General features: G+C 43.1%; 1 protein-coding gene across 1 annotated transcript in view; it reads left to right on the forward strand.

The window, feature by feature from the left end:
- LOC129020866 (zinc finger protein 765-like) overlaps window positions 1-16,367 on the forward strand; it is a 43,119-nt gene extending 26,752 nt beyond the window's left edge. The window contains 5 exon segments of the mRNA XM_063658405.1: window positions 3,848-3,943; window positions 7,793-7,919; window positions 13,396-14,815; window positions 14,817-15,433; window positions 15,436-16,367. Coding sequence (XP_063514475.1) covers window positions 3,929-3,943; window positions 7,793-7,919; window positions 13,396-14,815; window positions 14,817-15,433; window positions 15,436-15,842 — 2,586 coding nt within the window. The 5' untranslated portion in view covers window positions 3,848-3,928 and the 3' untranslated portion in view covers window positions 15,843-16,367.
- The last annotated feature ends 861 nt before the right edge of the window (window positions 16,368-17,228 follow it).

The following is a 17,228-nucleotide window of genomic DNA, read 5'->3' on the forward strand; positions in this document are numbered from 1 at the left end:
GTGCATGCTTCCCTCAAGGCCCTCTTGTCCCTTCTGGACTAATGTTGAAAGATGGGATGGATTGGCATGGAACTGTTGGAGTGGCCAGACCCAACACCAGGCCGTGGGGGTGCAAAGTCCAGCAGAGTCAAAGGAGTGAGAAAAGACAAGTTAAGAATGCATAAGGTGGGTCCAGGGGGCCAACGCTAGTATGGAGGCTGCAAAAGACCCAAGCTCTGGAAGCCCACACTATTTATTGGTGATCAAACAAAGAAGCAGGTGGTGAGGATGTGGGGGTTGAAAGGAAGTGGTGCATCAAGCACATGATCTATAGGTGTGTCAGTTTAGCATTTATTTGGAACATGTTCTGCTACTTGAGATCATGGGGAACATATTCTTCTAGTTTAAGATACAAGTGTTTTATCAGCCTGGGAGTGCTAGAAGCAAGGAGCCATCAAGTCCAGGCACATTCCAGAAGCCACGAGGGGTTTTATGCCCTGATCCCTGGATTCCATCCAAGCCACAAGGGGTTTTGTGGGGGGAAGAAAGAGACATCAGACTGTTACTGTGTCTATGTAGAAAGAAGAAGACATAAGAAACTCCATTTTGTTCTGTACTGAGAAAAATTCTTCTGTCTTGAGATGCTGTTAATCTGTAACCCTAGCCCCAACCCTGTGCTCAGAGAAACATGTGCTGTGTTGGCTCAAGGTTTAATGGATTTAGGGCTGTGCAGGATGTGCGTTGTTAAAAATGTGTTTGCAAGCAGTATGCTTGGTAAAAGTCATCGCCATTCTCCAGTCTCAAATACCCAGGGACACAATGCACTGCAGAAGGCCACAGGGGCCTCTGCCCAAGAAAGCCTGGGTATTGTCCAAGGTTTCTCCATGCTGAGACAGACTGAGATATGGCCTCATGGGAAGGGAAATACCTGAGCATCCCCCAGCATGACACCCATAAAGGGTCTGTGCTGAGAAGGATTAGTGAAAGAGGAAGACCTCTTTGCAGCTGAGATAAGAGGAAGGCATCTGTCTCCTGCTCGTCCTGGGGATGGAATGTCTCAGTGTAAAACCCAATTGTACATTCTATTTACTGAGATAGGAGAAAACCACCTTATGGCTGGAGGTGAGACATGCTGGTGGCAGTACTGCTCTTTACTGCACTGAGATGTTTGTGTAAAGTCAAACGTAAATGTGGCCTACATGCACATCGAGGCACAGCACCTTTCCTTAAACTTATTTATGACACAGAGACCTTTGCTCATGTTTTTGTGCTGACCCTCTCCCCAACATTACCCTATAGTCCTGCCACATCCCCCTCACTGAGATAGTAGAGATAGTGATCAGTAAATACTGGGGGAACTCAGAGACCAGTGCCAGTGCGGGTCCTCTGTATGCTGAGTGCTGGTCCCCTGGGCCCACTGTTCTTTCTCTATACTTTGTCTCTGTGTCTTATTTCTTTTCTCAGTCTCTCATCCCACCTGATGAGAAATACCCACCGGTGTGGAGGGGCTGGCCTCCTTCAGGATTTTATGCCTTGGGCTTAGATTGTAATTCGGCAGGGCAGCCTTCCACCCTTTGGCACAGAGCTTGGTGTTCCAAAGGCCACAAGGGGTTTTAGACCCTGGACCCCAGCATGTTCCAAGACTCTTTTTATATTATATCAGACTAGCAAGCCCTGCCTCAGCTTTTCCCCAACACTCAGCCTTTCCCCAACATGGAACACTATTCCAAAAGCACCCATGTATTCTTTTTTTCTTTTATTTATTTATTTATTTTTTTCCCGATGGAGTTTCACTCTTGTTACTCAGGCTGGAGTGCAATGGTGGGATCTCGACTCACTGCAACCTCCACCTCCCGGATTCAAGCGATTCTCCTGTCTCAGCCTCTTCAGTAGCTGGGATTATAGGCATGATCCATTGCGCCTGGACACCCATGTATTCCTGATTGAAAAAATGTGCTTATGTCTTAGTTCTACAGCTGACCCTCTTTCACTGTTTTCAAGGTCAATAGCTGTGTGTTCACACTTCTGCATTTTATAAATGTTACTGTGATTTTCTTATAAGGAAAAATTAAATGTTGGGAATCAGTGACATCAGAACCTTGGAAAAGAAGTTTCTTTAGCCCAGGTATGTGTAAGATGCTTCTCTAATTTTCAAGGATAGGGGTGATAAAGACCAACCCTTCCCATTAGCCCTTCCAGGCCCCCATGTAAGAATTCAGGCATACCTTCTCACTCATCTCAGACCTTCTTAGGGAAACTTGGTGAAAATGTCTCTTTCTCTGAGCCCCAGTAAGCCTCCCTGCAACTTGGCGATGAAGGGCTAGACCAGAAAAGCTCAACCTGAGTGACCCTGGTCCCTGAAATGATTGGCAAAATAGAGTGCATGTCTGGGTGTGGCTTTTCTTCTTGGACAGGGGAGTGCCCAGTTGTAACTAGAATTTTAAATGGGATGTAGTACCCCAAAAATAAAATCAAAAAAATTTAAAAAACATGAAAGAATGGAAGAAACAGGTGTAGACTCAGATACAGAGGCAATCTTCAGGACCTTTCTCTGTATAAGGACATCACAGCTAAATCTAAAGCAAGTCATGTCAGTGCCTGGGAGGAAACCCTCCACCGGCTTCCCATGTTCCCCAGGACAAAAGCCCAACTCCTCACAGTGGCTCCACAGCCCTGTGTCCAGGGCCCCTGCCAGTGTCCAACCTCCTCCTGGGAGCTTGCCCTCATCCCATGAATCCCTCTGCCCCAGTCACATTTGCTTTTCTGTTTTCCCAGATATCAAAACTCTTCCTGTCTGAGGTCATTGTCCCTGCTCTTCCCTATGTCCCTAAATGATCACAGCACTGTCCCTTTTCTCCTTCAGGTCTAGGTTCAGAGCTGTCTCCCATGCCCTCCCACCCCCATCTGAAGTTCCCTCTGCCCGTCAGTCTCTATCACGTTACTCAGGTTTTATTATCTCTGCATCAAACACATCAGAAATGCTTGTTTTTTTGGTTTTTTTGTTTGTTTTTTTTTTTTTTTTGAGACAGAGTCTCTATTGTCCAGGCTGTGAGTGCAGTCTCATGATCTTGGCTCACTGCAACCTTTGTCTCCTCGGTTCAAGTGATTCTTGTTCCTCAGCATCCCAAGTAGCTGATATTACAGGTGTGTGCCACCATACCCGGCTAATTATTGTATTTTTATTTTTATTTTATTTTTAAGTCTCACACTGTCACCCAGGCTGAAGTGCAGTGGCATGATCTTGGCTCAGTGCAACTAGCACCTCCTGGGTTCAAGTGATTCTCCTGCCTCCACCTCCTGAGTAGCTGGGATTACAGACACCCACCAAGCCCAGTTACTTTTTGTATATTTAGTAGAGATTGGGTTTCACCATGTTAGCCAGGCTGGTCTCGAACTTCTGACCTCAAGTAATCCACCCTCCTCCGCCTCCCAGAGTGTTAATATTAAAGACATGAGCCACCGTGCCTGGCTCAATTTTTGTATTTTTAGTAGAGACAGGGTTTCACTGTGTTGGCCAGGCCGGTCTCGAACTCCTGAGCTCAAGAGATCTACGTGCCTCAGCCTCCTAGAGTGCTGGGATGATAGGCATGAGCCACTGCACCCAGCCTCTGCATGAGGTTTGGTCAGGGCTGTGTCTGTATCTTGAAGGGCAGCTCATTCTAGCCCTGCTTCCCACTGCTGCAACGTGTGTGTGGGCTCCTCCAGGAGAGAAGTGGGAGTTTTCCTATAGGAGTTTATTGTCCCTGGTGCAGTGGGCAGCAGAGGGGACCATATTTCCCAGGGTGAGGTCACCTTTGTATGTGTGGTTGTGTTCCATGGAGGGGGTGTGTTGATTCTGAGCAATAAACAACATATTTCTAACATTCAGGACTGACTGCTAAAGACTCTTGGTACGTGAGGAAGAAACCCAGAAGAGGAAGAGAGGAAGAGGAAAGCAAAGGAGTCAGGGATGGCTCTTTCTCAGGTGAGATGATATGTTCGGTGGACTGTTCTGTCTCTTTCCTTTCAGAAATGCTGACCTTGGAGTTTGGAATCTTCTCTGAGTCTGAAGTGTCCTGCCTGACAGGTTTGCTCACACTTACCCATGCCTTCCCTCAGTCCCTCTTATCTCGCTTAGATTCCATCTTCCATGATCCAGTGACATGAACTTGGGAAGAGGCTGCACTGGGCATGGTCCTGGGAAGGGCTCACACCCAGACATGGATGGAGATGGGGTGTGGGTCCCATGGTGTCAGTGCTGTTGGGCAGCAGGGATTGTTCAGGGGCCACATCTGGATGCACTGTCAGCTCTCTGTGGACCAGCATTAGAGCAGCTGCCAGTGGAAGTCACGTATTAATGTGCACAAAGTACGTGGTAAATTCTAGAAAAGGTGACCAATATGGAGCAATGTTTTCTGCCTGATTTTATACTACATTTTTAGGTAATTGAGTGAGTTACTATGTTTCTGATTCCAAATATCTTACTAATTAGAATGGAAAGTTCATACACAGACATGAATGATACAAGATGTTTTATTCCATCTTTATTTTAAGAATAGGAAATCAACCTGAATAATAGCAGGAGATTCATTAAACCATTCTTAGCACATTAAGCTCATGGGGACTGTGGTGTTACTGTGGAGAGGCTTGTGAAACAGGTGTTTTTGTTATAATTTTTATTATCAGTATTATTATATTATGATAATATTATTATACTTCATATATATGAAGTCTTGCTTTGTCGCCTAGGCTGAAGTGCAGTGGTATGATCTTGGCTCATGGCAACCTCCACCTTCCAGGTTCAAGTGATTCTCCTGCCTCAGCCTCCCGAGTAGCTGGGATTATAGGCACGCATCACCATGTCCAGCTAATTTTGTTGTATTTTTATTAGTGATGAGTATTACCATGTTGGCCAGGCTGGTCTCAAACTGCTGACCTCAGGTGATCTGCCTGCCTCAGCCACCTGGAGTGCTGGGATTACAGGTATAAGCCACCATGCCCAGCCCCAGTGATTATTATTAAATATGTATTTTTCTATTTAAACATCACATGGTGAATATATTTGTTTTGCGGTAAAACTCCAAGCAAAGCTGCAGCTTAGACCCTTTGCCATCAGGCATCTCCTTTCCCTGTTACATCCTCCACCCTCCTTCCAAACTCACTGGGAAGCCGCTACTGTCAGTTCTGTGCCAGACATCAGAGCAAGTCTCATACACATGTATTTCTGCATTGTTATGAGACTTTAGAAAAAATTCGTCAATAAATTGAAAAAAAAAAAACTTTTTTACAAAAATTAGCCTGGCGTGGTGGCATGTGCCCCTAATCCCAGCTACTCAGGAAACTGAGGAAGGAGAATCACTTGAACCTGGGAGGCAGACATTGCAGTGAGCTGAGATTGTGCCACTGCACCCCAGCCTGGGCACAGAGCAAGACTCCGTCTCAAAAAAAAAAAAAAACTTTAGGTTTGGGGCCACATGCTCAGGTTTGTTACATAGGTAAACTAGGGTCATCGGGGTTTGTTGTACAGGTTATTTCATCACTCTGGTGTTAAGCCCCGTACCCAATAGTTATTTTTTATTTATTTCTTTTTTTGAGACTGAGTTTTGCTCTTTTTGTCCGGGCTGGAGTATAATGGCATGATCTCAACTCACTGCAACCTCTGCCTCCCGGGTTCAAGTGATTCTCCTGCCTCAGCCTCCTGAGTAGGTGAAATTACAGGGGCCTGCTACCATGCCTTGATAATTTTTGTATTTTTAGTAGAGACAGGGTTTCACCATGTGGGCCAGGCTGATCTTGAACTCCTGACATGTGATCCACCTGCCTCGGCCACTCAAAGTGGTGGGATTACAGGCATGAGCCACCGTGTCCGGCCCCCAATAGTTGTTTTTTCTGCTCCTCTCCTTCTTCCCACCCTCCACCCTCAAGTAGACCCCAGTGTCTGTTTTCTTCTTTGTGTTCCAGTAAATATTTTATTTTGATATTTGATCCTGCTAGTTGTGAAAATTTACATGTTCTCATGTTAGTAAATGTGGATAACTTGCTCTTTGACATCTGCATTGGAAATTGGCTGAATGACAAGTGGGTCCTTTGCAACTTTTCCCTGTGTAAAGAGTGCCATAGTGGCTGCCTCGGTGCACACCCGCGTTACTACAGATATCTCACGATTCCTCCAGGTCAGGCAGTTGAAAGGGTGATTGCTTCCTCTAGGATGAGGCATTTCCTGTTTTCTTAGATCTGACAAGATTCCCCCTGCCCCCAACTGCCAATGTATCCTTTTGCAGCAAGATGAGATTCCTCTTCAGTTCAACAAAACTTGCTACTTTTTATATTTTTAAAGCCTTTATGTGTATACACACCCACACACATAATATACACACACACATACATATACATACATATACACATGCACAAATATATATATTTTGAACAACTTTTCCATTTTGAAAATCTGGGGAAAATGACAACCCTTTGTATTAACATCTAGTTTTTTGTGAGTCTGTGTAGGTTTCATTATTTTGTTGACATATATATATATATATATACACACACACACATACACATACATAAAACGGATTTTCATACTTTGAGTAATGTAGTTTTCATATATTTTCTTTTGTATTGAGACCAGATCTTACTGTGTTGCCCAGGCTGGAGCACAGTGGCATGATCTTAGCTCACTGAAACCTCCACCCTGAGACTCAAGCCATCTCCTACCTCAGGCTCCCAAATAGCTGGGAACCACAGGTGCCTGCCACCATGCCTCGCTAATTCGGTAATTTTTTTTTTTTTTTTTTTTTTGGAGATAGAGTATCTGTTGCCCAGGCTGTAGTGCAGTGGTGCGATTTTGAATCATTGCAACCTCTGCCTCCTGGGATCAAGCAATTCTCCTGCGTCAGCCTCCCAGGTAGCTGGGATAACAGGCATGGGCCACTGTGCCCAGCTGGATTTTAGTTTCTCATCTTTCACTGTGAACGTTGTCATCTCTGCAGACATCACTCATACTCTGCCTCATCTAGATACTGAATGTCACTTGGTGTGTCAATAAATGTTTCTGGGCCAGGTGCGGTGGCTGACACCTGTAATCCATTACAGCACTTTGGGGGGCCGAGGTGGGTGGATCACGAGGTCAGGAGATCAAGACCATCCTGGCTAACATGGTGAAATCCCATCTCTACTAAAAATACAAAAAATTAGCTGGGCGTGGTGGCGGGCACCTGTAGTCCCAGCTACTCAGGAAGCTGAGGCAGGAGAATGGCATGAACCTGGGAGGCAGAACTTGGAGTGAGCCGAGATCGCTGCACTGCACTCCAGCCTGGGTGACAGAGCGAGACTCCGTCTCAAAAAAATAAAAATAAAAAAATAAATGTTTCTGGGCTGGGCACAGTGGATCATGCATGTAATTTGAGAGGCTGAGTCAGACAGATCAGGAGGTCAGGAGTTGGAGACCAAACTTGCCAATATGGTGAAACCCCGTTTCTGCTAAAAATACAAAAATTAACTGGTCATGGTGGCTCGCACCTGTAATTTCAGCTACTCAGGAGGCTAAGGCAGGAGAATCGTTTGATCCTGGGACTTGGAGATTGCATTGAGCGGAGACTGTGCCATTGCACTCCAGGCTGGGCAACAGAGTGAGACTCCACCTTTAAAAAAAAAAAAGAAGAACTTTAGTAAAACACAACTGGGAAGACAAAATGCGGTGAAAAATCCCTTACTCAGATTTGTTAGAACATTGACTGCATTTAAATCCATGCCTTCACCTCTCTCTTCTTCTCATTTTCTGTAAAGATAGGAACTCCTCTCATAACCAATTGGTTAAAATGTGTTTTCATTTCAGGGTCTATTGACATTCAGGGATGTGGCCATAGAATTCTCTCAGGAGGAGTGGAAATGCCTGGACCCTGCTCAGAGGACTCTATACAGGGACGTGATGCTGGAGAATTATAGGAACCTGGTCTCCCTGGGTGAGGATAACTTCCCTCCTGGGGATGTGCCCTTGCGTATCTTTGTATTTTCTCTCTCTTTTTTTTTTTTTTTTTTTTTTTGAGATGGAGCCTTGCTCTGTCACCCAGGCTAGAGTGCTGTGGCACAGTCTCGGCCCACGGCCAGCTCCGCCTCCCAGGTTCATGCCATTCTCCTACCTCAGCCTCCCAAGTAGCTGGGACTACAGGCACCTACCAACATGCCTGGCTTATTTTTTGTACTATTTTTTACTAGAGACAGAGCTTCACCATGTTAGCCAGGATGGCCTCGAAATCCTGACCTCATGATCCACATACCTCAGCCTCCCAAAGTGCTGGGACTACAGGTGTAAGCCACCATGCCGGGCCCATATTTTCTCTTGTTTTTAGATAAAGCATCTGTCTCTGTCACCCAGGGTGGAGTGCAATGGTGGGATCATGGCTCCCTGCAGTCTTGAATTCCTGGGCTCAGGTGATTGTCCCACCTCAGCCTCCCCCGGTAGCTGGTACAGGTGCATGCCACCATGTCGGGCAACTTTTTTAGTTTGTTTTTTTTCCCAGACAGGGTCTTGCTGTGTTGTTGAAATTCATCCTGATCTCCTGGGCTCAAGAGATCCTCCTCAGTCTCCCGAGTAGCCGGGATTACAGGTGCCAAACCCCATACCTAATTATTGGCTTTTATTTTTAAAATTTCTGCATATGTGCAGCTGGGCGTGGTGGCTCATGCCTGTAATCCCAGCACTTTGGGAGGCTGAGGTGGGTGGATCACGAGGTCAGGAGATCAAGACCACCCTGGGCAACAGGGTGAAACCCCCTCTCTACTAAAAATACAAAAATTAGCTGGGTGTGGTGGCATGGGCCTGTAATCCAGGCTGAGGCAACAAAATCACATGAACCCGGGAGTCAGAGGTTGCAGTGAGCCAAGATCGCCACTGCACTCCAGACTGGTGACAGAGTGGGACTCCGTCTCAAAAAAAAAAAACAATTGCATATGTATGTCCTTAAGGCTGAGTTTATGAGTCTCTTGTAGACAACATGTGGTTGGTTCCTGTTGATTCAGCCAGTCTTTGGTTTCTGAATGCAGAGTTAAATACTTACAGTTGAAGTATTACTGATGGAGAAGACCTTACCCTTGTGATTTTGTTACATATTATCTGTATTTCTTGTAGTTTTTTTGTTATTCATTTCTCATTTACTACTTTTTGTGTTTAATTGCTTTTTTGTGTAGACATGCTTTGACTCCCTTCTTATTTACTTTTGTTTGTTTGTTTATGATGGAGTCTCACTCTGTCGCCAAGGCTACAGTTCAATGGTACGATCTTGGCTCACCACAGCCAGCTCTGCCTCTCAGGCTCAAACAATTTTTGTGCCCCAGTGACTCATGCCTGTAATCCCAGCACTTCGGGAGGCCAAGGCAGGCAGATCACCTGAGGTCAGGAGTTCAAAACCAGCCTGGCTAACATGGCAAAACTCCATCTCTATTAAAATATAAAAATTAGCCGGACACTGTGGTGGGCATCTGTAATCCTGCTACTCAAGAGTCTAACGCAGGAGAGTCACTTGAACCTGGGAGGTGGAGGTTGCAGTGAGCCAAGATTGTGCCACTGCACTCCAGCCTGGGTGAGAGCGTGAGACTCTGTTTCAAAAAAAAAAAAAAAAAAATTCCATAACTTTCAAAAGCCACTCTTTCTCCACTAGAACTCTGTATTTATGTCAGAATTATTTCTCTGTATGTTGCATTTGCATTAACATATATGTAGTGTTTTTTCATGCTTTTTTCTTCTAAATAACAGAAAAAAGGTTGAATTATTGAAAGAAGGTATACTTATACCAGTTTCTGTATCTGTCCTTTTATTTGCCTATTCATTTATTTATTTATTTGTTGATGAGATGAAGTTTTGTTCTTATCACCCATGCTGGAGTGCAATGGCACAATCTCGGGTCACTCCAACCTCCAGCTCCCAGGTTCAAGTGATTCTCCTGCCTCAGTGTCCCGAGTAGCTGGGATTACAGGCATGTGCCACCACACCTGGCTAATTTTGTATTTTAATAGACACAGGGTTTCTCCTTTTTGGTCAGGCTGGTCTTGAACCCCCGCCCTCAAGTGATCCACCAACCTCAGCCTCCTAAACTACCGGGATTACAGGTGTGAACCACTGTGCCCGGCCTGTCTGTTTTTTATTTACCTTTACTGGAGAACTTTATATATATTTGTGGGTTGGAGATACTCTTTAGACTTCTTTCATTTCTTTCTTTTTTTTGTTTTTAAGACGGAGTCTCAGTCTGTCACCCAGGCTGGGGTGCAGTGGTGCGATCTTAGCTAACTGCAACCTCTGCCTCCCAGGTTCAAGTGATTCTCCTGCTTTAGTCTCCCAAGTAGCTGGGACTACAGGCACATGCCACCACATCCGGCTAATTTGTGTGTGTGTGTGTGTGTGTGTGTGTGTGTGTGTGTGTGTAGAAATGGGGTTTCACCCCGTTAGCCAGGATGTTCTTGATCTCCTGACCTCGTGATCCTCCTGCCTCAGCCTCCCAAAGTGCTGGGATTACAGGCATGAACCACCATGCCTTGCCAGCCTCAAAGTTTTTAAAACATGTTATAGCTATAGATGGCTTCAAGTATTGCAAGATTTATGTTACAGGCTCTAAACTTCCTTTGTTTAATCAGATTTGTCAGCCTTCAGTGATGTTGATGATGAGGTGCTCCTGTTCCTTTCTCAGTCATTTCACTGTCAGAAATAGCTTAGATTGGCCAGCTGAGGTGGCTCACACCTCTAATCCCAGCAGTTTGGGATGCCAAGGTGGGTGGATCGCTTGAAGTTAGGAGTTTGAGACCAGTCTGGCCAACATGGTGAAACCTCAAATCTACTAAATACAAGAATTCAGCCAGGTGCGGTGGCTCAAGCCAGTTATCCCAGCACTTTGGGAGGCCGAGAGGGGCAGATCACCTGAGTTCAGGAGTTCAAGGCCAGCCTGGCCAACATGGTGAAACCCTGTCTCTACTAAAAATACAAAAATTAGCTGAGTGTGGTGGTGCATGGCTGTTATCCCAAGTTCTCAAGAGGCTGAGGCAGGAAAATCACTAGAACCCAGGAGGTGGAGGTTGTAGTGAGCCAAGATTGCCCCACTACACTCCAGTCCAGGCAACAAAGTAAGACTCCGGGCTGAGGTGGGAGAATCTCTTGAGGCAGGAGAATCATGCCACTACACTCCAGCATGGGTGATAGTGTGTGACTCAGTCTCAAACACAAACAAAAAGAGAAATAGCTTAAACTGGGAGGCTTCAGACACAGAAATTTATTTCTCATGAGTTTGGAAAGTGGGAAATCCAAGAGCAAGGTGCCAGCCAAATAGGTCCCTGCTGAGAGCATTCATGGTTTAGCCCAGCCACCTTCCTGCCACGTCCTGACATGGGGGAAAGAGGAACAGGAAACGAGCTCTTTAATATCTCTTTTTATGAAAGCACAAGCCCTATTCACGAGTAGTCAACACCCATGACCAAATTCTCTCAAAGGCCCCATCTGCAGGGACATCCTGTTGGAGAATAAGAATTCTGAAAACGGCTTTGGCCAATAAGAACATTCAGGCCAGGGAGCCTGCATCATATTTTTTATGTTTTTATTGTGCAATTTGTTTTATACAATGTTTTCTCTGATCTCAGTTTATAAATTTTCCCAGTACACATTCTATGTTTTATATTTTGTGCATAGTGAACTAGATACATAGAGCAATGTATACATATATATATATAGAATTGCTGTATTGCCTGGCTGTTTCATAAATGTAGTTGTGACATCATAATTGCACCCTCTGACACTGTTAGTCAATTTTTTTTTTTTTTTTTTGAGATGAAATCTAACCCTGTCACTCAGCTGGAGTGCAATGGTGCAATCTCGGCTCACTACAACCTCTACCTCCTGGGTTCAAATGATTCTCCTGCCTCAGCCTTCCAAGTAGCTGAGATTACAGGCACCTGCCACCATGCCCAGCAAATTTTTTTGTATTTTTAGTAGAGTGGGGATTTCACCATATTGGCCAGGCTACTCTTGAACTCCTGACCTCGTGATCTGCCTGCCTCAGCCTCCCAAAGTGCTGGGATTACAGACCTGAGCCACCATGTCCAGCCATTAGTCAATTCTTATTCCTTATAATGCTGTGTATTTTTTTGACCTCATAAATCAGAAGGTAGTGATCTTAACATGTATTTCAGTTCTTATATTGTGTGCTGGTGGTAAGTAGAAGTTGTGGCATTTTTCTTAACAGGGAATTGTTTAGAATTTTGCATGTTGTATAAATGTACTTATTATTTGCTTCCTGGTTTTATGGGTTACGATATTTTGCTAATTAATTTTTATGATTGTACATGAGGCTTTTCAGTATGTGGTATGCAATATAACTGACACAGTCCACTAGTTAATGTCACAAAGTGCCATCAGACTCTGTGGCTCATGCCTGCCATCCCAGGACTTTGGGAGGCTGAGGTGGCTGGATCACTTGAGGTCATAAGTTCAAGGCCAGCCTGGCCAACATGTTGAAGCCCTATCTCTACTGAAAATACAAAAGTTAGCCAAGCATGGTGGTGTGTACCTGTAATCCCAGGTACTCAGGGGTCTGAGGCAGGAGAATGGCTTGAACCCAAAAGGTGGAGGTTGCAGTGAGCTGAGATCAGGCCACTGAACTCCAGCCAGTTGCAACAGAGTGAAACTTCATCTCAAAAATATAGAAATAAAAAATTTGTTTAAAAATGTCAAAACGTGCCTTCTCTGCAAGGATATAGGTAATTTTATGACAGTTATTCAGAAAAACATTGTATTAACATTTTTTTTGAAGATGGAGTCTCACTTTGTCACCCAGGCTGAAGTACAGTGGTGCAATCTCGGCTCACTGCAACCTCTGCCTCTTGGGCTCAAGCAATTCTTGTGCCTCATGCTCATGGGACTAAAAACATGGGCCACCACGCCTGGCTACATTCTGTAATCTTTTCTTGTCTTCTCAGTGCTATGACTGTTTCACAATACAGAATTTCCATTGATTTTGGTTATCCTTACATGAGCTTGTTGTGGATTATTTACCAATATAGTATATCGTGTGGTCCTTTAGCATTTATTTGTATACAGTAAATATGCTGTAAATATGAAGAATATATACTTTTCATTGATGTGACAGTGATATGTTTTTTGCAAACTGTTAGACACTTTAGGATCACAATGGAAAAATATTCCTTACTTTAGGCTACACATTTTTGTGCCCTGTCAGTGTTTTGTCATGATATTGGAAATAGACTTCCATAAAAATAATTTGAAGCACATGTAATTGCCCTTTATTTGTTAAAGAATCTTACGCTTTTCTGTACCTAAATTTTGAGGGTCATGTTTGGAAAGTTTAAAATAGGTATTGTTTTTTGTGTCATATTTACACATTTCAGCATTATTTACCATCTGTACTTAATTTGAAACCTTTTGGTGTCTATATTTTGTAGATATCTCTTCCAAATGCATGATGAAGGAGTTCTCATCAACAGCACAAGGCAATAGAGAAGTGTTCCATGCAGGGACATTGCAAAGACATGAAAGTCATCACATTGGAGATTTTTGTTTCCAGGATATTGATAAAGATATTCATGACGTTGAGTTTCAGTGGCAAGAAGATGAAAGAAATGGCCATGAAGCACCCATGACAAAAATCAAAAAGTTTACAGGTAGTACAGACCGATATGATCAAAATTATGCTGGAAACAAGCCTATTAAATATCAGCTTGGATTCAGCTTTCATTCGCATCTGCCTGAACTGCACATATTTCACACTGAAGAGAAAATTGATAATCAAGTTGAGAAGTCTATCAATCATGCTTCCTCAGTTTCAACAGCCCAAAGAATTTCTTGTAGGCCTGAAACCCATATTTCTAATAACTATGGGAATAATTTCCTGAATTCTTCATTACTCACACAAAAACAGGAAGTACACATGAGAGAAAAATCTTTCCAATGCAATGACAGTGGCAAAGCCTATAATTATAGCTCACTATTAAGGAAACATCAGTTAATCCATTTAGGAAAGAAACAATATAAATGTGATGTATGTGGCAAGGTCTTTAATTCGAAGCGATACGTTGCACGCCATCGTAGATGTCACACTGGTGAGAAACCTTACAAGTGTAATGAGTGTGGCAAGACCTTCAGTCAGACGTATTACCTAACATGCCATCGTAGACTTCATACTGGAGAGAAACCCTATAAATGTGAAGAGTGTGACAAAGCTTTCCATTTCAAATCAAAGCTTCAAATACATAGGAGAATTCATACTGGAGAGAAACCCTATAAGTGTAATGAGTGTGGCAAGACCTTTAGTCAGAAGTCTTACCTTACATGCCATCATAGGCTTCATACTGGAGAGAAACCTTACAAGTGTAATGAGTGTGGCAAGACCTTTAGTCGGAAGTCACATTTTACATGCCATCATAGACTTCATACTGGAGAGAAACCTTACAAGTGTAATGAGTGTGGCAAGACCTTTAGTCACAAGTCATCCCTTACATACCATCATAGACTTCATACTGAAGAGAAACCTTACAAGAGTAATGAGTGTGGCAAGACCTTCAATCAGCAGTTAACCCTTAAATGCCATTGTAGACTTCATAGTGGAGAGAACCCTTACAAATGTGAAGAATGTGACAAAGCTTACAGTTTCAAATCAAACCTTGAAATACATCAGAAAATTCATACTGAAGAGAATCCTTACGAGTGTAATGAGTGTGGCAAGACCTTCAGCTGGACGTCATCCCTTACATACCGTCGTAGACTTCATACTGGACAGAAACCTTACAAATGTGAAGATTGTGATGAAGCTTTCAGTTTCAAATCAAACCTTGAAAGACATAGGATAATTTATACTGGAGAGAAACTACACATGTAATGAGTGTGGTAAGACCTTCAATCAGGAGTTAACCCTTACATGCCATCGTAGGCTTCATAGTGGAGAGAAACCTTACAAATATGAAGAACTTGACAAAGCTTACAATTTCAAATCAAACCTTGAAATACATCAGAAAATTCATACTGAAGAGAATCCTTACAAGTGTAATGAGTGTGGCAAGACCTTCAGTCATACGTCATCCTTTGTGTACCATTGTAAACTTCATAGTGGAGAGAAACCTTACAAATGTGAAGAATGTGAAGAAGCTTTCTGTTTCAAATCAAACCTTGAAAGACATAGGAGAATTCACACTGGTGAGAAACCTTATAGGTGTAATGAGTGTGGCAAGACCTTCAGCCAGACATCATCCCTTACATGCCATCGTAGACTTCATACTGGAGAGAAACCTTACAAATGTGAAGAATTTGACAAAGTTTTCCATTTCAAAACAAACCTTGAAGGACAAAGGAGAATTCATACTGGAGAGAAACCATACAAGTGTAATGAGTGTGGCAAGACCTTTAGTCAGAACTCATACCTTACATGCCATCATAGACTTAATACTGGGGAGATACCTTAAAAGTGTAATCAGTGTGGCAAGAACTTAGAAGTCATACCTTACACGCCATCGTAGACTTCATACTGGAGAGATACCTTACAAGGATAATGAGTGTAGGAAAACTTTTCATGGGCAGTCAGCATTTTACAAATGTAATGATTGTCACCATGTCTTCAGTAATGCTACAACTATTGCAAATCATCGGAGAGTCCATAATGAAGAGAGATCCTACAAGTGTGATAAATGTAGAAAATTTTTCAGACATCCTTCATACCTTTGCAGTTCATGGGGGAAATCATATTAGAAACCTTACAGATGTGAAGAATGTGATGAAGCTTTCAGATTCAAATCAAACCTTGATAGTCATAGAATTCATACTAGAGAGAAACCTTACCAGTGTAATGAATATGTGGCAAGGTTTTAAATCAAAAAGCAAAGCTTGCACATCATCATAGAATTCATACTGCAGATAAACGTTACAAATGTGAAGCATGTGACAAAGTTTACAGTCGCAAATCAAGCCTCGAAAGACAGGAGAATTCATACTGGAGAGAAACCTTACAAGTGTAATGAATGTGGTGAGGTTTTTAATCAACAAGCACATCTTGCACGTCATCATAGAATTCATACTGGGGAGAAACCTTAGAAATGTGAAGCATGTGACAAAGTTTACAGTCGCAAATCAAGCCTCGAAAGATGAGAATTCATACTGGAGAGGAAGTTTACATATGTGAAGAGTGTCACCAAATTTTCAGTCACACATCCTTGAAAAACACAGGAGAATTCATACTGGAGAGATAGCATAAAAATGTAAGAGTTTGTGACAAGGCTTTCAGGTGTAATTTGCACCTGACACAACATCCTAGAATTCACACTGGAGAGAAAGCGTACAAGTATAATGAGTGTGAGAGGTCTTTAGTGGGCAGTCAACACTTGTTTACCATCAGGCAATCCATGGTGTAGGAAAACTTTACTTGTGTAATGATTGTCACAAAGTCTTCAGTTACACTACAACCATTGCGAATCATTGGAGAATCCGTAATGAAGAGAGATCATACTAGTGTAATAAATTTGGCAAATTTTTCAGACATTGTTCATAACTTGCAGTTTGTCGGTGAACTCATGCTGGAAAGAAACCTTACAAATGTCATGATTGTGGCAAGGTCTTCAGTCAAGCTTCATCCTATGCAAAACATAGGAGAATTCATACAGGAGAGAAACCTCACATGTGTGATGATTGTGGCAAAGCCTTTAATTCATGTTCACACCTCACTAGACATCAGAGAATCCATACTGAACAGAAATCATACAAATGTCATCAGTGTGCCAATGTCTTCAGTCTGAGCTCACTCCTTGCAGGATATCAGAAAATTCATTTTGGAGATAGTTGTTCCAACTGCAATGTGTATAGCAAACCATCAAGCATTAATTGACATTAGAGTCAGTTCAGCATTGACTTGAGTTTGAGTTGACTTAACATTGAGTTCAAGCATTAATTGACATTAAAGTGTTTATGTTAAGAGGACTGGGCCAGGCACAGTGGCTCACACCTGTAATCTGAGCTCTTTGAGAGGCCAGCATGGGTAGATCACTTGAGTTCAGGAGTTTGAGATCAGCCTGGACAACAGACCTCAGCCACTTTTCCCAGCCTGTTTTTTGTTTCTTTAACAAAAACTGTTAGGGATTTTCTTTTTTTCTTTTTTTTGTTTTTTTTTTTTTTGAGACAGAGTTTCACTCTTGTTGCCCAGGCTGGAGTGCAATGGAGCGATCCCAGCTCCCTACAACCTCCACCTCCCAGGTTCAAGCAATTCTCCTGTCTCAGCCTCCTGAGTAGCTGGGAT

Source organism: Pongo pygmaeus, chromosome 20, assembly GCF_028885625.2.
Source record: "Pongo pygmaeus isolate AG05252 chromosome 20, NHGRI_mPonPyg2-v2.0_pri, whole genome shotgun sequence".
Lineage (NCBI taxonomy): Eukaryota > Metazoa > Chordata > Mammalia > Primates > Hominidae > Pongo > Pongo pygmaeus.